At 37.2% G+C, this 26,508-nt stretch overlaps 1 protein-coding gene across 2 annotated transcripts; it reads left to right on the forward strand.

The window, feature by feature from the left end:
- Positions 1 to 398: 398 nt before the first annotated feature.
- On the forward strand, positions 399 to 5,457 carry msrb1b (methionine sulfoxide reductase B1b). Of its 2 annotated transcripts, none has more exons than XM_079260905.1 (4): positions 399 to 620; positions 1,891 to 2,033; positions 2,114 to 2,231; positions 4,968 to 5,457. In XM_079260905.1, the coding sequence occupies exons 1-4, from the start codon at positions 566 to 568 to the stop codon at positions 4,982 to 4,984; spliced, it is 333 nt and encodes a 110-aa protein (XP_079117031.1). In that variant the 5' UTR covers positions 399 to 565; the 3' UTR covers positions 4,985 to 5,457. The 2 variants fall into 2 exon arrangements, with proteins under 2 accessions (XP_079117031.1, XP_079117030.1); XM_079260904.1 differs by lacking the exon at positions 4,968 to 5,457 and adding an exon at positions 2,489 to 2,612.
- Positions 5,458 to 26,508: the final 21,051 nt, after the last annotated feature.

Here is a 26,508-nt window from a genome sequence, read left to right on the forward strand (position 1 = left end):
CTCGAGGGCCACAGTCCTGCTGGTTTTTAATATATTCCTGCTCCAACACACCTGGCTCAAAATGATGAGTCATTGTGCTGTTTGAAACATTTAATTTGAGATATGTGTGTTGAAGCAGTGATACACTGAAAATCCACAGGGCAGCAGACACCCCTGTCTTAGCTAACTATCTAAGCTCTGTTTTTTGTTTGTTTTTTTTAGCTGCATAATTTGGTCTAGGCGTTAATTCCACTTTTCAGAACAAAAATGCATCATATAGATTCTTCATAGTGAATTGGTTTTTGCTCAGATAGTGTCAGTGATCAGGGGGCTCAAACTTTGGGCAAAACCAGTTAAAATTTCCACAGCAGAAGCCACCTGTGCTCCTGTCAGACACTGACATCTAGTGGCGATGTTGATAACTGCAGTGGGAGGAGCCCCTTTAAATCTCCTGCAGCTTTTTTATCGGTTCACACGAGAGGAGAGGAACAGGAGGCCGTCTGCTCATTAGTTACCACGGTTAGAAACAACACTGAGCCAGGTTAAAAGGATACGTAGCCGTCCAAAGATCTACAAAGACATAATCATGTCTTTCTGTCAGTTTATCGGCAGTGAGATCTACAAGGATCATTTTAAACCAGGTGAGCAGACAGTGACTCTTGTTCTGCAAGCAGTGATGTGATGTAACCTTCCTTTGGCTGGATTACGGAGGATCACATTACATTTTCATGTTATTCATCGGCACAATTGTAGGTCTGTTTGTATTTGACCATGAAATTGAGTGGTGGTGGTGGTGACTAATTATTGAATATGTAACGTTGTGTTGTACTGTGTGTAACATCTGATTTGACAAAATATGGACATAAATGTGGGGAAACTTTATGGATTAGTTCATTTTTACTTTGATCAGGTAGCCAACAATAATAGTCTGTTAATGATCAAAGTGTTATTATGTTGAAACCAAAGCTTATCAAAATAAGTTGTCTGACATTGCCAGAAAAGATAAGGCAAGTTTTTCCCGGTGACTAAACATATATATATATATATATATATATATATATATATATATATATATATATATATATATTTTATTTATTCATTTCATTCCCTAAATCCAAACATATTTTAAAATCTGAACATATCTTAAAATTTGAATGAAATAAGCAGCAGCAGAAGTAAAATCTTATATTATCTGCCCCCTTTTCACCTGAACATCAGTACAGTATATAACCAAATAGTCGAAAAAATTAACACAAGATTAAATAAAATAATTCTACAGAACTTACTCAGGTACATGACATCCCACAAACTAAACCCTTTTTTTCCCCATCATTTCCTTGTGACTTCCAGTTTTACAACTCATTTTTACTCATTTCTTACAACCAGACACAGTTTAATTTTATATAATTCATAATATCCTCTTAATAAAACTTCCTTAATTCTCCCTGTTAACAAGCATTTTGATGGTATGTCTATCATTTCTTGGTCTAAAATATTCCACAAACTGATTCCTTTCACTGACACGCATCGTTTCTTTTAATGTAGTCCTAAAATACGGTTTCCTGGAAATACCAACATTTTTAAATGAGTACTGACTTTCTCTCTTTATAAATCTTTTCTGGTAACGGATTTAGATTTGCTTTAATCAATACAAATAAAATGTTAAAGTCAGCTATTTCCTGAAGTTTCAAAGTTTCAAATCAACTCTGGGGATTAATTCACAACATGATTTTCTTATCAAATGTAGCATCATTTAAAAAAATTGCTAAAAAAAATGTTGTTACAGGATAGAAATAATTGCCCTAACACAAATTTCCTCACTTTATGTGCTTAATTAGTTCATTCGGTAAGGGTATGCTTAATGTGCAGCGAACATGTCAGTAGCAACCAACTATAAACTTTCCCCTGCAGGAATTTATGTTTGCTCCAAGTGTAACCATCCTCTCTTCTCAAGTCGGTCTAAGTTCCCCCACTCATCTCCCTGGCCGGCATTCACAGACACCATCAAAGAGGACAGCGTCACCAAGATGATGGAGACCCTCACTGCTTACAAGGTCTCAGTCACATGTGAAAAACTGTGGTCACTAAGGCTGAAAAGGGCATGTTCACATCTTACGCTTTTGCTCATTTCTAGGTCCTCTGTGGAAAGTGTGGCAACGGACTGGGCCATGAGTTTTTAAATGATGGTCCGGAGGAGGGAAAGTCACGTTTTTGAATCTTCAGCCACTCGCTCAAGTTTGTCTCCAACAAAGGTATTTATAATTTAATATCAGCTACAGTCTGAAGGTGAAGGAATTACATTTGGATGTTTGCTTTTCGGTTCAGTTTCTCTGAACTTCTCTTGTTCTAGAGTAAAAATAATAACAATTGATGTTGGTTTCAGCATCTTCTGAAAAGATTTGTAGATTTATAATTTGACCAGCCGCTTATGGCAACCTTTAACTCTTCTGGGAGAGGTTTGCCTTCCTTGTGGGCAGAATCAGTAAAACATTATGGTTTCCTTTTACAGACCTGACTTTTCCACTTTGTACAGCCTGGAAGTTCCACTGGCAGCAAGGCAGCTCCAGATCATGATGCTACCACCAACAGCATGCGGATTGTTTTTGGGGTTGAACACTTCTTTACCTCTCTGGTCATTGTTGCTAGGCAACTCCGTCTTTTCCTTATCTCACTTTAACACCAATTTCTTGTATCAAATCAAACTGCCTTTATTTGTCACAAAAACGTCAGACGTGGTCGAATGAGCAGTGAAATGATTTGTGCACCTGCTCCGGGAACAAAAACAGGATGAGACTTGCTAATGAAAGTATAAATACGAATAGCAAGTGTCGGCGTCTGTTGAGGAAAGAAGCTCTTTCCTCGTCCTCTGTCACCCTGCTGCCTTCAGGCGGGGGTAACGTATCCCTGAAGGCAGCAGGGTGAACAGTCTATGGCAGGGGGGAGTGTGTTCTTTAAGGATTCTGGTGATCCCAGTTCTGCAGTGTTTGCTGTAAATATCCTGGAGGTGGGGAAGGATGGTTCTGATGATCTTAGCTGAGCAGACGACTGAGCAGACCACCCTCCTGATGGCCACAATGTCCTGCTTGGAGCTGCTCCTCATCCATGTGATGATGCTCCATGTAAGGATACACTCCACAGCGCAGGTGTAAAAGCTCTTGAATATGCTAATTGGGAGGCTGGAGTCCTGCAGACGTCTCAGGCGGTAGACAGACCTTCTTCACCATAGCGCTGATGTGGGTAGTCCTTGTCAGATCCTCTCAAATATTAATCCCAAAGTACAGGAAGCTGTCCACCCTTTCTAACTGCGGGGTATGGTGAGCGGGGTGTAGCTCGTCTGCTGCTTTTGACTGAAGTCCATGATCAGTTCTATGGTTTTGCTGATGTTCAGTTGTAGACTGTTGAGCTGGAACCAGTCGTCAAGGTAACAAATCTATCAACTTGTTGTTGGAGATGCGAATTGCCACAGCTGTGTCGTCAGCTAACTTCATCATGATGATGATGATGATGATGATGTTGTCCTCTAATGTAGGTGCAGAGTGTGCTGCTGGTTATTGCCTCTTTCCCAAACTCTAATCAACCAGCTGACTGATGTATTTACATAACAGTGTTTGTGAGTATTGTCTGTGATCGGTGCTCTTTTTTTTTTGTTTCATAGTACTTTGAAATCATACTTTTACTAAACTTTTAAAAACTTGGAATTTTTTTGTCTAAACTTGCATCGTTGCTGTGTGTATGTGCCAAAGCCTGTTTTACTGCAGCAGCCGGCCCACCCTGTCAGTGGCAACGACTTTCCTGGTTGAATTAAGGTTAAATGAGAAATGAAAAGCTTTCTCTAAAAGCTTTTTGTTTGCTTGTTTACATGACCAGCTCCAAATGTGTGTCAGGCCTGGTGGTGTTAACCTGTAGAGTAGGAGCTTCATTCTTGGAAGAGAAAATCTCAGCCCACTGATATGTCAAACCTTCTTAACAGTCCGCAGTGTGACGGTAGCTTCCAGATCATGGTAGATTTCTGCTTTGGTGGATCCTGGTGTGTTCATGACTCTGGATCTTCTTCTAGACCTTTCCAAAGTGGCTCCACTTCCACATAACTTGCACTTATTTGTGCTTACAAGTAAAATAGACTGATGGGCCAAGCAGTGAAGCAGTCAGGCACAGGTTTAAAGTTAAAAAAAATTGGGGTTTTTATTTTGACCCAAAAAAACAAAATAAAGAGTTGTTTTAACATAAATGAATAAATCAGGCCGATAAAAGAGGTCAACTTAACAAAACTATAATCAAAGAATTTGTAACAGAAGTAACTCAAACAAAATGAAACAAACTGACCTAACAAATGACACACAAGGTTAAACTTAAAGAGTGGCTGATCAGCCCAAACAAAAACAGACAAAGGGGATGACACACAAAAACCTAACTAAATGAACAAGAGAAAACCCTGAATTCCCCCTCCCATTTCTGCCACTGGTTCGGTCCAGTTAGCTGGCTCCACCCCGTGGCCACCTGCTGGTTCAGGGACTGGGACTGGAGCCACTGAAACTCAAGGAAAAATCAAATGAAAACCATACTATCACAACATAAACTAAAATGCGCGCTTTTTCAGAATAGCTGTGATGCTACATGAAATGGATGTCTAATAAAAATATTGGTCTGCAAATTAAATCCTGGTTGAACAAAATAAATCTAAGTGTGTGTGTAATGCATTTGGACATAATGTATGTGTGGCTGTAGACAATATGGAGCGAACTGTATAAATGTACGTTTAAATGACAAATTTTGTGTGGCAGAAAGGCAAGTTTATTTATACAGCACAATTCAACAGCAGGGTGATTCAAAGAGCTTTACAGAGACAGTAGTGGGAGAATGGGCCTGCGCCTCCCTACTATGTACTGGTGCAACCAAATAAATGGTTATTATTGTTGTTGTTTGCTTTAATGTACATTCATCCACCTATCGCATAACTCCAGGTGTGTTTCTTTCTGATTCTGTTCCAGGCAAGGACAAACAGTAAAGAGCGAGATTTTACCCTCCATCTGCTGTGTCCGTTTCCCAGTCCAGGTCCAGCAAGAAGGTCAGGTCAGCCAGTGACGTGGATGGGGGAAAGCCTGAGAGGGATGCCCTGCCCACTGAAGAATCTCTGACTTGGCTTGGACATCACCTCTTTAAATATTCCTTTAAAAAAAACATTTAATTCATTATTTACCTCATATAAACTACACTATTCTTATGGTCACACTTCATTAGGGTACATGCCACCAAAGCAACAATAATACATGCATATTATCACTTAATGCTGCTATAAAATAATTTTTTACTGTATGTGTAACTGTACTGAAATTACTGACTTTTCAAAATACTGTATGTTATCTATGCACTGAGGCTGAAATAAATAATCTACTATATTTTATGCTCTTTATAAATCTTATCCCAAAGCAAAGAAAGTGTATGAATCAGATACATATTTAATATAATTTGCATTCCACATACCAGAAGGACAAATAAAAATTAATTTTTCTTTCATGTGATTATTTTTATTCTGATTGTAGGGAAAATCTAAATAAAATCTGGTTCATTGTTTATTTACAAGTCATGATTTAAAACTTTTGTCATATGTTTTTTGGCAGTTTGAAGGTAGTTGTAATTTAGTGTTTTGTCTGACTAGTGCACCATGTGGATTTTTTTTTTTTTTTTTTATCTTCTTGTGTCTTATTTTCTGTCTCCCCTTCAGCCCTGAAGCCTTGCAAAAAAGTTGCAAAGAAGAATGCGTGGCTAACATTATGAACCATGCAAATATCTGTGTGTTCAGGTGGAAGCTTCTTTAGTTCTGCTGTGACAAAGAAAATCACAGACGTTCATTCCAGTCCACAGCAAAAACACAACACAGTGACTGCTAATGACCAAATTTTTTTTTTTTTTTTTACACATGCAGTTGTGCTCATATTTATTCATACCCTTTTATTAAAGAAGGAACAAAACAGCTGCCTGTAAAATAAGCTGAAAATGACTAAAGTAATAATAAATAAAAAAGTTTATGAAAATCATTACATTATTTTCTAATTCTGGTTCAATAGAATTTTTTTTTTTTTTAAAAAGCAAACGAATAAGATCATTTATTACATATTACATAATTCATAAACTAATATTTTGTTGAACAATCCTTTAATGTTTCCGCTACAGTCAGGTGTTTTCTGTTCCTCTCAGTCAGACTTCTGCACCTGTTGACAGATATTTTGTCCCACTGTTCAACAGAAAAGTGCTCTAATTTGTCCAGGACCAATTTATTTGTTTGTTTGTTTTTTCTTCAACTCAATTAAATGAAAAAACAGTGTCTTATATTACTAAATTATACTTTTGCAAATTTTTAGTTATTGTTCCTTTTTTAAGTCTCCAGGTATTTGAGTGACTGTTGTAAATTCAGCCTTTTCTTTAATGAAAGGGGATGAATACATATGAGCACAACTGTATATGATGCTAATCCATGGTTGAACTCCCTTTTGCTTTTAGAACTGCTATAATGAAACGAGGTGATGGAAACTTTCCTTAGATAATTTCCTTCATATTGACCTGATGGCATCAGAATGATGCTGCAGATTTATCAGCAGCACATCCATGATGAGAATCTCACATTCCGCCACATCCCAAAGCTGCTCTGCAAGATTGAGATCTGGTGACTGTGGGGTCCACTGGAGTACAACAAACTCGCTGTCATGTTCAAGAAAACCATTTGGAGACGATTTGGGCTTTGTTCATGGTGCATTATTCTGCTGCAAACAGCTGTCAGATGATGGGTACACTGTGGTCATAAAGAGATGGACAATATCAATTTTCAGGTAGGCTGAGGTGTTTACATGAAGCTCAGTTGGTACTAAGGTGCCCAAAGTGTGTCAAGAAGATCTCTCCTACACCACATCTGTTATAGTAGATCTGAAATCCCCAGGCACCAACAATGATGCCACACCCAATGTCACTTAAATCTTATTTCTTACGCATTCTGATACTCAGCTTCAACTTCGGCTCGTTATCTTGACTGTGTCTTCATGCTTATAAACGTTCAGCTACTGCCATGTGATTGGCTGATTAACTATTTGTGTTACAAAACAATTGAACAGTTGGCGTTGATGTTCCTAGATTAACCTCTAGATGGAGCTATTACTCTTCTAGGTCACACGGGGCCTCCAGAGGCACAGGCTCCCTGCTTTTGCCATTTTAATTATTAGACTGATGTAAACACTGTGATGGAGCCTTTTGTGTGGGACGACCTGCATGTTTTAACTGATGCATGTGTTTAGGATGAAGGGAGACTGTATGTTCTACTCTGGCATCAATTATGGCGGTTCGTTACTTCAGCAACAATCAGGGTGTTGTGGCCCAGCTGCAGACCATGCTTCTTTAGGTTCCTGGGTTTGGCAAAGACACTGAGGTTTAGAGGAGTAGCCTGGCTGGCTGGTGAGAGGTGGTAGGGTATCATTACAAAGGAAGTAAACAGACACCAGTACACGCATACACATAAACACACACACACACACACAGAAAGCAAAAACAAAAGATACTGAATGTGTGTCAAGTGTGGTACTTATCTTGTACATCACAAAATATGCAGCAATGCTCCAAAATGAAGCTGTTTCCTCGTTATAATAACCTGTGTTGACAGCTCATTTCTGTTTTACATGTGCACATGAACATAGATGCACAAAAAAACACTTTTTATTGCTCTCACTACAAACAAATTTGAACATATTTTCCATTCAAGCATCACCTCTAGAGGTCACCATGACATTCCTAGATGTCGAGCTCTCAGTGTCACTTTACTTCTACACACTCCCAAAGTTATTTAAATGAATCTCAGGCCTCAGTGTGGTGGACAGGCCTGACCTTGTGTTGTGGTTGTTCCGGCTGAGTAAATTCTCTTCTGCATTGTCTTGGCAGGCCAAGGCTCTGAAACTTTTTTTCAACATAGCTCAGTTTATTCAATGAACGGTATTCACCAAGCTGCCTGTTTGTGCTGCATTTCTTAAACAGATGCTTCATCTAATGATCAAACTCATAACCAGGGCTGTGTATACACTGCAAAAATTGAAATCTAAGCAAGATTAAAAATCTTTCATTGAGCACACATATGCTTATTTTTTTAAAGGTAAGAAAATTCTTAGTTTTTATGCCAGAGAATCTCTCTCGTTTTAAGAGTATTTTTACTTGGTTTGGGAAGTCTTGACAAGCCAAATTTTCTTGTTCTGTTGGCAGATGATTTATCTTATTTTAAGCATCATTTACCTAATTTTTGAATATGTTTTTCTTGTTTTTTAAGGCTGAGTTTCTGCATTGTATAGCACAGGAGTGTAATATTACAAAGCAAAGTCTAACAGAAGTCCACCGTGTAAATCTTAGAATGACATAACAACCACATTCCAGTACGGATTTATGTCTATGTTTCATTCATTCATTCATTCATTCATTCATTCATTCATTTTCCATACCACTTATTCCAGTTAAGGGTCACAGGAAGCTCGAGCCTATCCCAGCAGGTGAGCTGAGTGTACACCCTGCAGGTTGCTGGTCCATCAGCAAGTTCTAACTGCATTTATATGATATTAACTTTCACATATGTTTCCTAAAACAGATTTCCTTGAAATCCTTTGACTTACCTTAACTTAATCTTGGTTGTCTTTGTTCCCCACATACTTTTCTTATTAGTTTTTCTTTCCATTTTGTTTTGATTCTGCTACTTAATTTCAAAAGAAAGAAAAAAGAAGGTAACAAAGAAGAAAAAGTTCTTCTTAATCTGGTCTCATTTAGCATCTCTTGTTTTGAGCTAAATGTTAAATTCAGCAAGGTGAAATAAAAAGACATTGTTTTTATATTAGTGGGGGTAAATGCGAACTGAGTTCTGTAAATTGGCAACGAGAGAAACACATTTTACTTTAAATTTTCACATTGTGTTATTCTTTTCGTTTTTAACAAAAACTCATTTTTCTAAGGTTTGTTCTTTGTTTATTCGTTTTTAACAGTCAGCGTAGCAAGATAGATATTAGCTGTTAGCTTATCATTTTGTAGGAAAAATTAACAGATAACAAATTTTTGTTTTCAAACACATTTAAATTTGTTTTAATTTCATGATATTTATACACAAACTGATTTCCTGAAGCTTGTGGTCTGTAAGTTAACAGAAGTATCAGTGTGGCGGAAGACATTAGCTATGTTGCTAAATATCAGGAATTGAAACCTGCATCCTCAGGTTCCCCTCTTCTCAGTTATACTAGCTACTACTGATAATAGTTCAACTCATTAGTTTTTCCATTATTTTCCTTTTTACAATGTGACATGCTTTGCTCATATCATACAGTTTTCTGACATACATTTGCTACTTTATTGTAAATTGTAAATGCAAGTTTTAGTCAAACATGGTTACTGTTTTCTTGTCTAAAACAAATCTTGAAGCTTAAACCTAACACTGTCTGTACCCAAACCTGTTTTGGTTCCTAAACTTATTTAAATATTTGCTTTCTTCATATTAAAAACCTAAGTTGTGTTTTTCTACACCAGTAGTTCTGATGCCTAGAACTAACTGGTGCCTAAATTTTACCAAGTAGCATTATTATTTAAATTTAACCAGCATGCATAACCTTATTCCTTGAAAAATGACCTTCTACAAGCATGGACCACTCCATCAGTAAGATATTTTATAGTGAATTGCACTGATAAATGCTCAGTATTGATGGAAAGTAAAGTAGCACCAAAGGCTTGTTGGGAATCAGTGGCAGCTTGTGGGTTTGTAAACACCCTTTAGGAAAGAAGAGTGACAAAGAGGAAAATGAGAAGAGAGAGAGTAAGACGCCAACTTAAAAGCATTATCTTCATTAAAAGGGAACCAGTTCATTAAAATTGTGACTCTGTGGTCTCTTGAGCAGGCGTTGATCTTTTATGAGTCTGTTACAAGATCATGGTTTATTCATCCATATTCAAGAAAAAACAAAATGCATACTGAAGGATTTTTGCTTTTCATTGTAAGAAAACAACAGCCACCTTCCCGTCAGTGCTTAATAGTGCTTCTTCTCAGGAAACCCAAATGTATTTTGACAATACAAAGTGGCATCAGTCTAGGCCACAAATATGTTAACAGACCTGCCATACTGGTCTGGACAGTGTTGCGGCTTATAAAATGCTTCTTCTTGAGCTCAACTATCAAGCAGAAACTTCAACAGATGTTTATGATATTACTGCTGGTACCTTTGGTATGTCTTCGACTCATCAGGCAGCATTTAGGATTTCAAAACAGGCTTTTCACTGATAAAATGAAAGCAGCTACTGAAAAGAGATGCTTTCAAAAGACTCTATGACCTCAGGGCCTCTTTTTACACCACAGAACATCAAGTTAATGGTGAATCATCTCAGTGTGCAGACTGTCTATTACTTTATTACACTGGCACTGCATTAACCTGGCTGCCCTAAGACATTTTAAAGACTCGATTTGTGTTTGATTTAGTGAGAAAAAGATCTCTGTAATAGCACAAAAGACCTAAGTTATGTTACTTGCTCAATATCCAAAGAGTAAAGGGGATTCAGGGGGAGTTTCAGCCTCTATATGACGTTCCATTTCCTTTACTAGCTTTACAGGTGAATCTTATATTAAATCTGAATAGCTTTGGAAAACAGGGTAGCTATTACATACCACAACAAGAATTAAAGGATAAATTAAACCAAATTAGTAGGAAAGTGCTGTTAGTCTACAAAACAAACAAATTTAAGATATTTTAAACATTATTTTAGAGAAACTGAGGGGAAAAAAAACCAACTTTCTTCTACCATTTTTCCAAAAGTAGATAATTCCCCAGAAGATTTCAGAAGAGACAACTTTTCAAATTATTTTGTATGTATTTTCTCCAGGTTTCAGGTCTTGAGCTCCAGATCAGATAAAAGATGATTACCCAAAATTGTCCCATCAGTCTTCACTTCCCCTGAGCCAAAAAAACAGGTGAATGACATCATTGTAATTAGGGTATATTAAAGGGGCCCACTGAGCCAAAACACACAAATACTAAGACTCGCTTGCACACACAGGTAATTACTTTGGAAAAGTGAAGAACTATTGTTTCGATTTAGATCAAGACTTAGATTTAACTGTTAAATGTTCAAACACAAATGTGTGTGTTGACAGCAAAGCTGCTGCATAGGATTTAAAGCACCAGCATCATGGTATGTTTGGGTTATTCTGCCAAGCAGGAAAGTTTCCTTCTCTAAATAAATGCTTGATGCACTTTCCAAGCTGTCAGGAAGAGGTGGAAGTGCTGATTCTCATCTCATCTGCTTCACACTTCTCTCAAATCTCTCCAGTGAGAGTTGCAGATCACACAGCCTGATAAAGCCAACAGAACAACATCATCTTCAAAAAGCTGAGACCAAAACTTGAGAACGCCATACTGGACCTCCTCAACACCTCAAGAAATACGTATTTTGGATAGAAATCCCGTTTGTAAAAATAATAGACAGAATCAGAGGGAAAATTGCAGCCTTGGTGTCGTCCAACTCTCACAGAAAAACCAATCCGACTTGCTAGTGATGCAGACCAAGCTCTGACATTGTAGGGGTTCAGTCATTGTCTTCGCTTCTCCAAGCCAAAGCTAATTTAAAGTGGACTGCAGCAAGGGAAAAAACTTTTACTGTGTCAGATAAATTATCATTTTGTTATAAATTGAAGGTGTTCTGTCCTACATGCAAAAGGAGTGAAAGATCATCCAATGGTTCAAAAACCATCACATCTGATGGTATAGCGATGTGTAGGTACCTTCTAACTAACAACCTTCAACAAAATTGGCAGCTTTCACATCAGGAATGATACCATCGTTGCTAAAAGACATATACAGTGAGTGTGTATAAAACAGAAATCTAAAATCAGTTTGTCAGACTGAAAAGTAAAATGTATAATTACAATCCAAACAAGCAAAGTTTGATTTCTAGCATACAAATGTAGACAAAATAGGCAATCAAATATTTATCTATATCTTGTCTCTCACATTCCTTTGACAAAAATTTAATAAAACTTACATGGGCTAATAACTAACAAAGGTAAAGAGTGTAGTTTTGTGGGAAATTGCTAACAGACACCAAAAGACAGATACATAAGGGATCCATTGGGCCTCTTGGAAATCTTAAAACTTCTTCCATCACGTCATGCAAGTTTTTTGTTCTTTTCACTGTAGTTCTGTAAATTTCCACGTGATAGGCTGCACATTGCCATCTTTAAAAGAATTTTTTTCTTATATTCAGTAACGTTTCTGCAGGAGAAGCCTTTTTTTTTTTTTCTTTTTAAACAGTCCTGTTAGTATGAGCCATAAATTTGTCTGAAAATGTAAAACAATCTGAATGTGTGCTCTATGACCTTTTCCTGCTGGGTGAATATTGTGCATTGGGATGTTAAATCAAACACTGGCTGCAAACAGCACCAGCTCAGTAGAACAAGAACCATCCAGCATCTGGGCTAAATTATGCTCCATGTTCTGGACACAGAGCAAATCTCCACCATCCATCTTAATGACCTGACACGTAGACTACAGTGCCCAACTCACCAGGTTTGCTGCACCCCCTCCCTGTGGACCCCAAGCATGTTTCCCCATACATCATGCTCAGAGATCCAGAGCATTGAACTGCTGCTCAATAAGTCCGTGGACAGGCAGTTCAAATAAAAAATATTGGCATCTATTACCTCCAGATTGGATTTGAGTTAAAAATGAAACAAGGCGGCTCTATGTATTTTTTCTTTCAAGATGCCTCACAATTTCTCTTCAAGCTTGTGCAAGATGTGACTGGTATGCACTATCCTGCTTATACCAGTTTCTGTCAGAAAAGGAGTTAATGTTTCAGATTCACACTGAACCTGTGTTTGCTAGACTAGTACTCAGTCCAGACAACTGAAACGGAGGTTTTAATGCATGGTTGACCATTTTGTTCAATGTGCCATCCACATCTAAAGGCATAATTATAACTGTTTGAAAACGACAGACTTGAATTTGGCATAAGAAGCCTGCCATCGTGGAGAGAAACATCTAAAATATCAATTAGATGCAAACTCTTAGTGTTTCCTCAAAGGTTTTCACAGTGTTACATTTGTTTGCTTATTCGTTATAGTAATTGTCATGTGGTCATACCAGTCAAACTGAGAAATGCAGAGGGATCTGGCTGTATGTGGAAATAAATACTTAAAGGCTACTGAGACCAAATAATCTTGAATGACTGTTTTTCCTATTGGACTTCATGTGTTTTAAACATATTGGAAGACAGAATCAAGGCTAAAAATCACAAATCTGGTCTTTTCTGTACTCTGGGTGGTCCTTTCTTCTGCTCCTTAAACAGTTGCCAGAATAGATCCATACTGCCAAATAGAATCTGTTTCTAAATTGCTACTTTAGCTGCAGATGGCTGAGACTTTGATTATAGAAGTTCTAAGCAAACTACGTTTTTCTCCTTATGTGAATTATCTGAAGTGATGGAACCGTGATTGACATGGAGATAACATTGCTATTTAACTTTTAAATGATAATTTCACAACATTTTAGCACATCATGTAAAGTTCTTTTTACCTCTGTGTTAGAGAAAAACAAAAAACAATAATTCTAAAAGTAGAAAATGGGAAAGGTTTTAGGTCATTGTGTCATTGTGTGCGCTTGATGCAGTGGCGTATCCAAGAAATCTTTAATACGGGGGCCAAGTGACAACACTGGTTGGTGTGGGGTGGCCAATACATAATTTTTTAGCAGAATCAATGACTACGGTTACATGACATTTTTAAAATTAAAATTAATCATTTGGAATAAATCGGACTTACAGTATTTTCCTTATGGTTTACATAGAAATAGTGATGCTGAATTGAGGTTTACATAGTAAACATGTTTATTCGCCTGTACCTAATTCCGTTTTAGAGTGATGGGCTGGGAAGACTTCTAATTGGACAGAGGGCAGATGTGATACATTTACCTCTACCAGAAATAAAACTCCCCTTCCTGCTTCTCGTCTTTTTGGCTACAATATCCAAAACCATCTAGAACCAGGAACCATTTTCACTTTGATTTTGATTAGAGTTTTGAAGTACCAGCTTGACACGAGCGCACTACTTCCCTTTTTCAGCAGCTGAGGAGGGTAAGGAAGATAAAATACTGGAGACGGGAAGCATAAGACCTTGCGGAATATGTGCGTCATTGGGACGGGATAAGATAACGAGCAGACTTAACTTAGAGCGGAATTAATGTATACATGGTGGAGATATTAACCAGCAATTTACTTCGGAATTCAGACTTCATCCCAAATTATCATTTCTATTCAGAATTATGTGTTTACATTGTCATTTTTCATCTGTTTAAAGTGGATTTAACTTATTTTATAGATTATTAAAGAGGAATTAAAACTCTCATATAAATGTGGCCATTGTTGACTTCAGTCAGGGTTAGGGTGTGAAATTCAGGATTCTTGGGATTCCTGCAAACCCTTCCCTAACAGATATGAGGTCTTTCTATTGTCAAAACCAAAACACTATTTAAATATTTCAAAGAATATTTTGCAGAACATGATTATGAAAAAAGGGCTAATTTGTATTACAAATCCAAAGTACCATCTCTCAATGGAAAGAAAGACTTAAAACTTGACTTGTATTGCAGATGAAACACACAAAGTCCAGCAGTCTGCTGAAATCTCCTGAATTGTTGTCTGTTTTTAGGGTTACTAGAAGGTTAACTACCAAACCCTCAAGCGCCCACAGCCCTCATCCTACGTCTGCTTTTATTTTACGTGCTAGTTAGCCACATAAATAATGTTGGCTGCATTAAGCAGAAACATCTGTAACATATGTTGCCGCATTCTGTCAATTAAAACAATAAACAATTCAGATTTATATGTCCTGACAATACTGAACCATACTTAATTTTATTTAGCACTTTATCAAGTGTCAGAGTAACCAAAAATGCTTTACAGAGCAAAAAGGAGCATGAAAAAACCCAAAAACTGAAACAATTAAAATAAGACATTCAGAAACATTTTAGATTTTAAAAAATAACAGTAATGAAATTAATTTGAAAGTAGAAATAATTAATGACATATATTGTGATAAAAGCAAGATGATTATGTGTACTTTGGTTCACCTGTTGATAAACTTACATACCCATAATTGAAAAACAATGATTTAATTAAAATTAAAAGAGCAATGGGCACAGTGGGGGCTTGGTGATATATCTGCTCCATCTGTCTAATAATCAGTCAGAGTTTTTCCCTGCATACTGGTTTTACTTTGACTGTTTGTAAACATCATCCCTGAGCATGCCTTAGTAGTTTATCTTCATTCCCGAAGCAGATAACAGAGGAACACAGTTACAGGCTTCAAACAAGTTAAGCTCCCTGAACCGCAGCAGCATAAGAACCAAAACTATTTAATCGAGTGCTTTTCTCTTGGCCTTTGTCCCAAACCTGGACTGTGATATACTCTGTTCTTTTGTGTGTGTGGTGTAGTAGTGATTAAGGAGGTCATGTTTGTTTAGGCTTCATGTCTGTTTCAGTGGGTCAAGCTCAAGCTCATAGAGGTAAAACTGAAGCTTGTCTCTGGTACCACAGTCCATTGATTTCTGCTACTTGAATAAAATAATCATATAGCCATACCTCTGCAACGCTGCTTTATTCAAAATAGTAATTTCATTTTGTCCATGTGCTCAGCTACAACCCATCGGATGGTCCACCAGTGTGGTAGTTCTCTTAATTTACTGCCGTGTCAAACTTCTGATATATCATCGTCCAATGTGGAATTTCATTGCAGAGAAAAAGAAGTGACCAGAATGATTATAGGCCAGTTTTTATTGCATGAATGACATCATGACTGTAGATCACGGAGTTGTATGGTTTTGGAAATCTTCTCGTCTCCGTGCAGTAAATTGCACTGCAGCTGTAGCATGCAATCCAACATCTTAAGCTACGCGTTTGGATCTAATGTACAGGGAAGACAAAGGTCAGCAAAAGGATACCTGCATGGCTAAAATAACTTACAGACACGCACATAAAAAGGACTCACGAACCTGTGAATAAAGCACATTTGCTGTCCCGTGGCACAGTCAACAACTTCTGCTGGGAGGTCGTATTGCTTTGAGTTATAGCTGTCAGATAACCTATCAGAGAATCTGACTATTCACCGCTGTTGGGTGAAGCAGTGATCGGCTAATGGTTCTGTTTTTAAATAACTCCTGATGTTATAAATGGCTTTGATTCTGAGGCTACTGTTCACCAAGTTTCTTTTTTTTTTTCCTTTCTGAGAGGTAGTTAAGAAGCACAATAAGACGTTGGCGCTTGAACAGAGGACGCTGTCTAGGTCTAGTCATCTGTAATGTAAAGGTGAGGATAGTAAAAAAATAATGGTACGTTGGTGTTAAGTTTATACAAGCATTCTTTTCCTGACTCCTGATCCTCTGACCTTCTCTTGATGAGCCTGTGGATCATTTCTATGTTAAAATTACAAGCATTATTGATGTCATTACTCCCACTAAGGTGAAAGTGGTCACTGCCAAAAAGAGAGCTTCGTGGAAAAATGCAGGTTCACGATGAGATCTTTAAACAGAGGCAGAGGATTTATAATCTGGAGCTGAGAAATACTAAACAGTTGTCCTTTTCTGACATCATTACTAAGAACAAGTTGGTACAAGTTGTGGCTTTTTGTTACCGGTGACAGGATGAGAAATCCGTCTGTCAGTTACCACTAAAATTTTATTGTACTTCATCAATCGCAGCTGATAAATTACATCTCTGCATTTAACCCATCATAGATACACCGCAGGGCTGCATCCAGGGTTTAAGACATACTGAGATCCACCACCAATTAGCACCCATTTCATAAGACCAAGACAAAAAACCAAACTCTATAAGCTCAGAGAGCGCAGACATCTACCAAGCACCTCATTTCCACCATTAGTATGATTTCTACTCTATGTGATAGTCCTACATTCATTATTACATTCTTAGATACGTTGATCATGAATCCAGTCTTTTGGCTGTATTGTGGCGTTTGTTATGTGTTTATATCCTAATTTGTTCTCTTTCAGCGATGAAAGCGCCAACGATCCAGATATAATTCTATAATCTTGTAAAACCTGTTGGGAACTTCTTTTGTATTTCTTTGATCAAGCATCCTGACCATTTATTGTTGAGTTGTATGCATGCATATTGACAATGTCTCGTAATGATGGAGAATCCTGCAAAAAATCCCATGGATCCAGATGGTGATCCAGATCATTCCCAAAATTGAAAGAAATCTAAGTTATACCAAGACTCATTCTCAGAACAATATTTTAGACGGCAGGTCACAATGCAATTAATATCTGGTCACAAATATCTGGTCATTATACAGTCAATCATTCATTCATTATCCTAACCGCTTAGTCCGATGAAGGGTCGTGGGGAAGCTGGAGCCTATCCTAGCAGTCTTTGGGCGAAGGCAGGGTACACCCTGGACAGCTCGCCAGTTCATCGCAGGGCGTCATTATACATTGTATTTCAATAAAGTTTTGTTTTTATATGTCTATACTTCGGTTGCTCTTACTTTGCTTGAACTGATAAACATACAAGTTGGACTGTTTGGGTTTTCTTCGTTCCATCATGGAAACATACAGCGCATTTCTGCAGAGACAGAAGACACGGATCGCATCAAAACGACCCGATTCTCATAAACTGAGTCAGATGCTGAAGGATTGAAAATAAAAAGTTAAAACAGCCATCAGGTGCCCAGTTAAGAAAAAGAAGGAAAGAAGAAGAATGGGCAAAGATAAAGGTGTGCAAAAGGCTGTCATGTCATCTCTGAATTTTATGAATGCAGGAAAACCAATGCCACAGTCTCATGTGAATGGTTGTGTTTATGAGCTTCTTCCTGATAACAGATAAAAGCTGCTATGTTGTCACTACTTAATTAATTTCTTGTTAGACCCTGATAAAGGCCGTGTGTGGCTAAAAATTGGCTATTGGCTTTATTTTAAGGGGGACTGCCACGACTCAGGGACAAAATATGTCCATACTAACTTATCACTGCAGCTAAAACTCATGCAGCTTTTTACTGTAGCATTTTCTTATTCCATAACTTACATCATAAACATATTTAGTTCTGCACTGTGGATCAAAATGAGATGCCTTAGTTTTAAAATTGTTGTTTAGCCGACCGATGGAAATTATTTTCCCACATTTCAGCAACAGTCTTAACACATCTCCAACGGCTCCTCCATGTTCTCCTGTTTTACCTACATAGCACCTGCCTGCAGCAGAAAAGGACAATACAGTGATGTTTGTCTTGTCCTACAACCACCATCTGTCCTCTTCAGATCACTTCATTCCCTCTGCATCCGTCTCCAGTTTGATTCTAAGATGTTTAAGGAGTAAATGATGTGATTAGCTGATTTGAGAAGAATCAATATTTCAGCATCAATCTGCACATTATTACTAGTTTATCTTCTCAGATAACCACCAAAGTAATTTTTCACTACAAACACAGCCGAAAAACTCCAAAATCCTGACCTCTGTGTCCTCAAAGGCAGCTACAAGCATGGATGCACAAGGAGCAGTGGGCTTCCCATCCAGATTCCAGTCTGTAATTAGTTTGGTTCTTTCTTCACTGACAAAATTCAGAAAATCAGGCAGTCAGTCAGAGATTCCTTGCCAGGGGCAGAACATATGTCATCACTGTGTCCACTCAGAGGAGACATAAAAACTATGCACACTTTTTTCCAATCAGTCCTAAAGCCCTAAAATGAGCTGCTATAGGCCGACGCAAAACCTCCTTTTTCTTACATGTGCATCAAACTGCAGAGCTGCTTTAAATCAGGGTTAAAAACGTTGCTACTTTCCACCTTTTATCAAAACAACTGGTAAACGCTCACACTGTAATTTCTATTTCTTTTTATCCTTTCTTACTGAAACTTTATTGGTCTTTATTTAATTTATTTTAAAGTTTTATGGAAATGTACTTTTTTAATGCTTCCTCTGCGCTCAGATGAAATGCTTTTGAAGACCCATCACAGAATTTCTACAATTTTGCTAACTCCAGCATCCTACCTGTGCTGTACTCCCGACAAAGTTATATTTTACATTCTACATGATTCTGCTGAGAGGTTTTTTTTTTTTTTTTTTTTTATCATTTTTTTCTCTTAATTATTCAACATAATCTAAGACAGGGATAAGATTTTTTTTTCTTTAGTTGTTTTATCTGAACCTCACAGCGTGACACACCTGAATCCTTATCTCTTCCTGTATTGCTTCCCTGCATGCTTTTAAATTGGCCCCAAATACGGGAAGCGTGCCATCAGTCAACATGCTTTCAGCAAAACACACTGTAATTTCCCCCCGTCCTGGTACGCAGGGAGCACATTTATAACAACGCAAATAAAACTCAAAATATTTCCTCATTGTAAAACAACAATGTTTCTACTCAGTAGAAACATCTTAAATACATTTTTCTCTTTTGGTTTTCAACCTAAATTGAGGTCTTGTCTACTATGCAGCTGATCAGGTACTGATGTTACTTACTTGAAAAGTATTCTATTCTGTGACATGCATTGGCCTCTTTAATTCCAGTGCAGGGCCATAAATGTGTAAATAGAAAAACACTCACAGCTGAGTATCAGAGTTGCTCTCACCGTTATGACTCAGCTTTCAACTAGTAAACAGCATTTATTACCGTCCTTTGATTTCCCCATGTCACACAGTGACGTAACAGTCATGTGGAGGCATGCTCGATACTTTGCGTGCCCTCTTTTCTCCTCTACTCAAAAACATTTTGCTAGCAGTAGTTCATAGCCGCACCCATGTGATAATGTACAGTGCTGCCATGCCCTATACTTACCCAGCTCACCGCAGAACTCTGCCCCGCAGTTATGGCTGAGAATATGGCCCTGCAATTGGCTTTCACACAACACTCAGCACTCCCTACACACAAATGTAGAGACTGCTTGGTATATATGCGTTTTGTTTGTGTGTAAATTTTTCTTTGCCACATCTTTGGTGCCAGGGACAAATTCCTTCAGTGTTTTCTGCTGCAAATGAAAGCAGCTGTCATTCAGAGTTTGGCCTGTGTCTGCTGTTGCCCTTTTTTCTACTTTGATGTTTTGCTACTGGTTCAGTTTGTTTTCCGGCTGTAGTATCACAGCACCAAACATCTGATACAACCAGCAAATAAGCAGCATTGTCGTTTTGAAGTGAAAATGCTTTCCATTTATATTTTCTTCTTTATGAATAAAGAATCTGTTGATGATCTAGTTCATATACAGTTTTTCACTAGATTACATGTAGAAAAATAAGTTAAACTTACATCACATAAAAAAAATGGTTAAAAAAAAAAAAGATTTTTTTCCTTTATAAGAGTTGTAACACATTTAATATTACAATATACTGTCCATGTGACTACTAAACTTTGAAACAAAAACTGATGTATACTTTGTTACAGGAATATATTTGTTATAATAACTAGACAAAGGCTCAGTGACGTCACCCATTGGCCCAAATCGCCAAGCTATTTTTGTTAAACGTCCTCATCAAAAGCAGAAAAACAATGAGACATCCTGTATTGCTTTGGTATTTTTACAAAATAAATAACAAAATAAACAGAAGGAACATGGGAGTGAATGAAGGACCAGAAAGTACTAAAGATTCCAGGTTACTATAATCTTGAATCATGTTAAAGGGAGTTAAAATTGTAAAATATATCTTGAAAAGTCCCTGCTTGTACAATAGTTCACTCTTTATTACTTTAAACATAGTTCGGGAAAAAGAGAACTGAAACAAGTAATGTGTGTGTGTGCGTGTGTGTTGTGTGTGTGTTGAGAGCGAGAGAGTCACATTCCATTGAGGTGAAGAACAGCTCTTCAGTAGCTTGTCTTTTGCATTTTGTCCTCAGTGAACCAGAAAAACTGGTGCAACAATTTTTATTCTTCTGGGGGACAATGACTACAACGCCCCTCCAGACGCTTCTAAAGGTCTTGTGAAATCACTTTGACCTGAAACAGAAGCAGGATTAGCTATTGTGAGAAACCTAAAAAAGAGATAAAGCAGGAAGTCAGACAACAGTCACCGACTTCAATAAACTGTAACGTCTGAGAGATATATCTGAGAAAAAAAAAACAGATTAAAAGACAGATTAGACAGAAAGACAGATTACTTCGAATGAATTTAGACAGTTAAAGGAAAATATGCAGCAGTAGTGCAGTTAGTACGGCACAACAATAAATGATCAAAGTGTCAGGAGGAGAAACAGAAGACTTGTAATTGATCCTGTCTTTGAAGCACCCATAGGTCATCATTTGGACTTTGCACAGCTGTCTGTCTTCCCACAGTCACAGACCTTACAGGGGCGGAAACGAATTCAACACAGAACATATCCAAACAGACATAGGTGTGTGTCAAAGAGAGAGAAAATGTCTTTCTGTAGTTTAAGTATTCCTCTGTCAGCTCTTATTACAGGCAAAGTTCCAGTAAAGTGCAGCAATTAAGGATTGAATTGCTGACAACATGATCTTGTATAACAAACCTGAGGTAACAGTGCAGGTGTGTCGTTTTTATTTCTTGGTTCATAATTATAATATGGTTGTAATGAACCATTTAGGTTTTTGCACATTTAATCTTTGCATCTAATATTGTTTTGTGAAAGCATTGTGTTGTGGGTACAAGTGGCTTTCTGTAGCTTTTACTGCCTTTTTGTACTTTGTTCCAGCACTGGAAATACCATCTAAAAGCATGTAATTCTGTTTGATAAACTTATTAAATTAACAAGAGAAAACGTAAATAATGATTAGATTAGAGTAAATATTTTCCTGTACAAACATGACAAAGTTGGTCAGTTTACATCCTCAACTTGCTTGTTGTTTACCAGAAGTTAAAACCTGAATGTGACTTTACGACATGCAAATGTGAACTTTGAACAACTTCCAAAGAGAAATGCTGACTTTCTAGTTATAACGTTAATTTTTATCAGTGTTTTTGGTCAGTACCACGGCATGGCTGCGGAACAGCATTAACTCTGTACTATTCCTCTTCTATTTCTTAAACTGCAGCAGATTGAAGTATTAGTGTTAGAAGATGTATATGTAACAGCTGATATTCAGCAGTGCGTCAACTGAATCGTCCTCAGTCAGAAGGAACAGACAAACTCCAGCAGTGAAGTGCAGATCAATTTACTGAAGGCTCAGCAAGGAGGTACAAGCCTACAACAGGTTGTTAGTGGCCAGCATATCCATATATGTGTATGGGGGTGTATATGGGTAAATGTATGTGTGGTTATCTGCAACAGAAAGAACAAATGAGATTCATATTAAATTCATGCAAATACACGAACCAGTTAAGGAGTTACAAGCCTCCCACAAGGGAAGTGGTTTTGGCGTGGAACCAGTAACAGACTGGTGTAAGCTGTAAACTGTGTAGCACAGAATGTGACATAACACCTTAACAAAGCTGTCCACACATCACATTGAAAACAAAAAAATCTAAATTCTTCAAACAAGGTAATTATTCCAAGGAGATTACTGATCTGGACGACATACATGGACATTATCGATCACCCTGGCAACACAGTGGCATGTCTCTGATTGTTTTTCAGCATTACAACAGATCAATATCAAGGAGTGCTGGAAGAGTACAGACGGGTAAACGATGTCTTCTCAGTTTGGAGACTCTAAGAAATTGACATACTGCCAGGTTGGAGGAAAGCTGGGTCGATGGTTATTGTTATTTCTTTCAGATTTATCATCCTTATGGATGCACTGCCATGTAAAGCCTTACTTATATTTCAGTTTAGAAGGTGAAAGTGTCAACTGTGAGTGTTTTATACTATAACACATCAATGGAAATTATTTTTTGCAGAAACTGGAGGCTCATATTTATTTCACTAATACGTGTGAACTTTATTGCATGTAGCCTAACTGTACACACAGTATTACTTACTCACTTACTGTACTTACAGTATTACTGAAAACCATTTCTTAAGTTTTATAAAATAAAACATTGTAAGAAAGCATAATTGTTTGGGTTCGAATGGACTCTTTTATGACATGGTTATATTCAGGTAACATAAAAAAAAAAATCACTTTTATAATCACAGGTTTAAGCAAAACTACCTGTTTAGGTTAAGGAAAAATTACATTGCTGGTTTAGATTATAACTCGGCTGAGACTTGATTAAAAAAATAATTTAACAATTACAGATTTTGTATTTAATTATTCTTGTTTTGCATTTTAAGTGTATGACAATACTTTTTTTTACCTAAATAAATTTTAAGGGATGATTAAATCAAATAACAGACACAGATATTAATATTTTAACTTCAGGCTCTATTAATTTCCAGAAAAAATGTGTTTCACTAAATTTTTATTCAAAACAGTAGAAAAAAATATCTCTGGCCAAAACGTAACAGACCTAAAATAAAAAAAAAAAAAGCTTTCGACCACGCTTTTTATTAATAGATATCAATATCTGAAAAACTGAAAAATGTTCTATGATTACATGCGTAAAGTTTTTACCTTGTTAATTTTTCTGAAATTAATTTGTAAATAAATCGTTAAAGTCCCACCCCTAATTATAAACTTGTATGACTGGTTTCGGTTTTGGCAAGCACATCGGCATATGAGGGTTAGTCAATAGTTCATGGTTAAGTTTAAACCAAAGGCTCACATGACATTGTTAGGTTTAGGTAACATAAATTACAGCAGTATAGCTACAAAACTACCTGTTTGGAGTTCATCAATAAAAAAATAAATACATTTTTTTTTTAAAAAAACCCACCATTTTTAGTTCAAGGAAAATTACATTGTTGAATTTGAAAGATATCCTTTCACAACTGGTTTAGGTTCTGGCAACACCATTGTTTGGTTTACAAAGGTAGGTTTAGGAAAACACCATGGTTTGGTCTAAAATATGTCTTTTTACTGGGATAATCAAATAGATGTGGGCAAGCATCTCTTCTTTTCCTGTGGGGACCATGGCGATGAGTCCCACTACAACTGTTACACCTAAATAGGTACCGATTACTGTTTCATCCAATAAAATCTGACGAATTAAAGCTTTAGGGCACTCTTGAACGAGAATGGGAGAATGGAATGCGATATGAAAAACAATGAAATATGGTGCGTTCTTCTTGTCTCAGAATTCCAAGCAGGCGAGGCATCATTACCAAGTAGTTGCCATTCCAGCTGCACCAACTTAGAAAAACTGGATGCTTCAAAAATACCAAATTTGTGAGCATCTACAGCTGTCGCGTAAAAGAAAATCAAATACCTATTGTAAAAATGTGCACCACGTGAACACCAGCTAATTTAAGTGATTATGATTAATAAACAAAACAAATTGATGAATTTTTTTCCGAACAATCTGCTGCAACAGTGTAATTATCAAGGAAAACAACTCACTGCTGTTTACAAGCCTAACAGACACTAAATATATTTGAAGACATTTTTAAAAAGACAACTGTGGATGGTTGCAGCCATCTTTAAATCTGGAAGCTTTGGGTCCTCTGAAACTTAAAATTTCCCTGCTTGAAATTCCAGCAAATTAACCTTAATGGCCGCTAGTTAACCTTTAGAAGGTTGTACAAGTCTCAAACACTGTCCAACCTGAATATTGTCCCATCTGTTATTCATTTTCAGCTGAGGAGTAATGAAATGTCGGTACTGTGTAGAAAAACGTTGGTTATCCAACAACACTTTAAAGCCGTCATTAAATTGCACTAAATCATAACTGAACTCTTTGTGACAGATTATCACAACCAAAGATCACTAGCTTGCAGCTGAGGTTGATTCATGTTTTAACATAGAACACGGGACTCTAATAAGAACATAGCCAAAATCTATAAGAACGTTAAATTTCCAACCAAATCACTGACATAACAGTGCAGCCATTTGCTCGATATTTCATTCAGGGTGCATAAGCTTATATATTTCCAGAGTTGTGTCATCCAGGTGCCATAAAGTAAAAGTCCTGTCTGGCAGCTGTTCCAACCAGTCACTAAACCAGCTGAATTTGATGCTTTCATGCATCGTGGCCCTGTAGTGGACACCTATTTACAAGCTTTTTCTTGCATATTCATGCATGAGGATGGTGTTTTTGTAAATAAACCACTTCAGTGGATGTTAGTGAGTCGTCCAATACGTTTCCACTCACTAGCGAATAAATAAATATATGATTACATAATGTAATTACACAAGTTTGCCTTTGCAATAAATAGGAAATGAAAGTGATACAGCTGTATGTTATACAAGATTTACAGAATATAATAATGATTATGTATTATTTTATAAATATTTTTATAATGCATTAAAAAAAAAAAAATCAAGATGAATATTAAATATCACGAACAAAAAATTATCATTGCATATGTCTGTAGAGGTAAATTATTGTATTTTACTGTAAATTACTGTATGTATGTTGCATATGTTAGTGAAAAAACCTGTTCTAAATGCACAGGTATAGATCCAAAAACATGGCAGGACTTTTACTTAATGGCACCTAAATTATTCACCTATGTATATTTCCAACTTATTTATCTGTTTATCATCAGTGAACGTCTCCAGGTTGTAGAAAAATCCATCCCAGTGATGAGAGAATCCACATAATCAGCGAGTTAATTCTTTAAATATGCATTTTCATAGGGATTAATGTCCAAATGACACCATGCATCCTGACCTGCAAGGGAAACAAACTTTTTATGTGAGCTTTCTGTGCTTCTCTCTGAATAATTTAACAGAACCTGAACAGGTTAATAGTGGGGTTCCCATGTTTACCATATTTTATAGCAGTTTTATGTACACAAACATATAGGATGACAAAAAAAAGTAAGATAATTAATCCAGTCTGCCCAGTTGGTCAGGAGTGACAGGGTTAGATGTGTATTTCATTGCTGGCACCAAAGGGGTGTGTGGTCAGGCTGTCCAGCAGACAGCAGGTGGATCAGAGACATGCAGCTCGAGGTTTCTAAATATACAGATGGTTTAAGAGAGCTGCATTGGTATGGATATAAAAAGGAAATGAGGAGAAAGTCTGCAACCAATCTAAATTATTTTCCACTCATATTCTGATGTTTTCTCTTCAAACAAACAAACAAAAGCTCGATTTAATCTCATGATAATGTTACGACATTTTTTCTCTCTGTCAGCTAAAGGAAGCACTGCTGCTGAATGGCTTTTGATGAGTGTGGCACGAGCAGAGGATGGAAGGGGCGTGTGTTTGATAAACAGGGCGTGGATATGGCAGGCAGAGTGGATGGGCTGCTGAAGGTTTCCCCATAGAGCCGCGACTGGGAGCCCGCTGGAGCGCGCAGGCGAGACGGAGCGCAGCGCGACAGAGATGTAAAACCTGGCTGAGACTTTGCCGAGGAAACACTAACGAAATCAGTATGTTGTTTGTGGTGCTTTAAATCAAGATGCAGACACACTTTGTTGGAAATAGGATAAAAACATCATGGACATGTGGAGTTTTTTGACGTGCTGTGGGCAGATTTTGCGCCCCTTGCTGCGGTGGCACAAACAAATAAAGTGATTTCAGTTACTCTCAGAG

The sequence above is a fragment of the Telmatherina bonti genome, assembly GCF_933228915.1.
Source record: "Telmatherina bonti genome assembly, chromosome: 21".
Lineage (NCBI taxonomy): Eukaryota > Metazoa > Chordata > Actinopteri > Atheriniformes > Telmatherinidae > Telmatherina > Telmatherina bonti.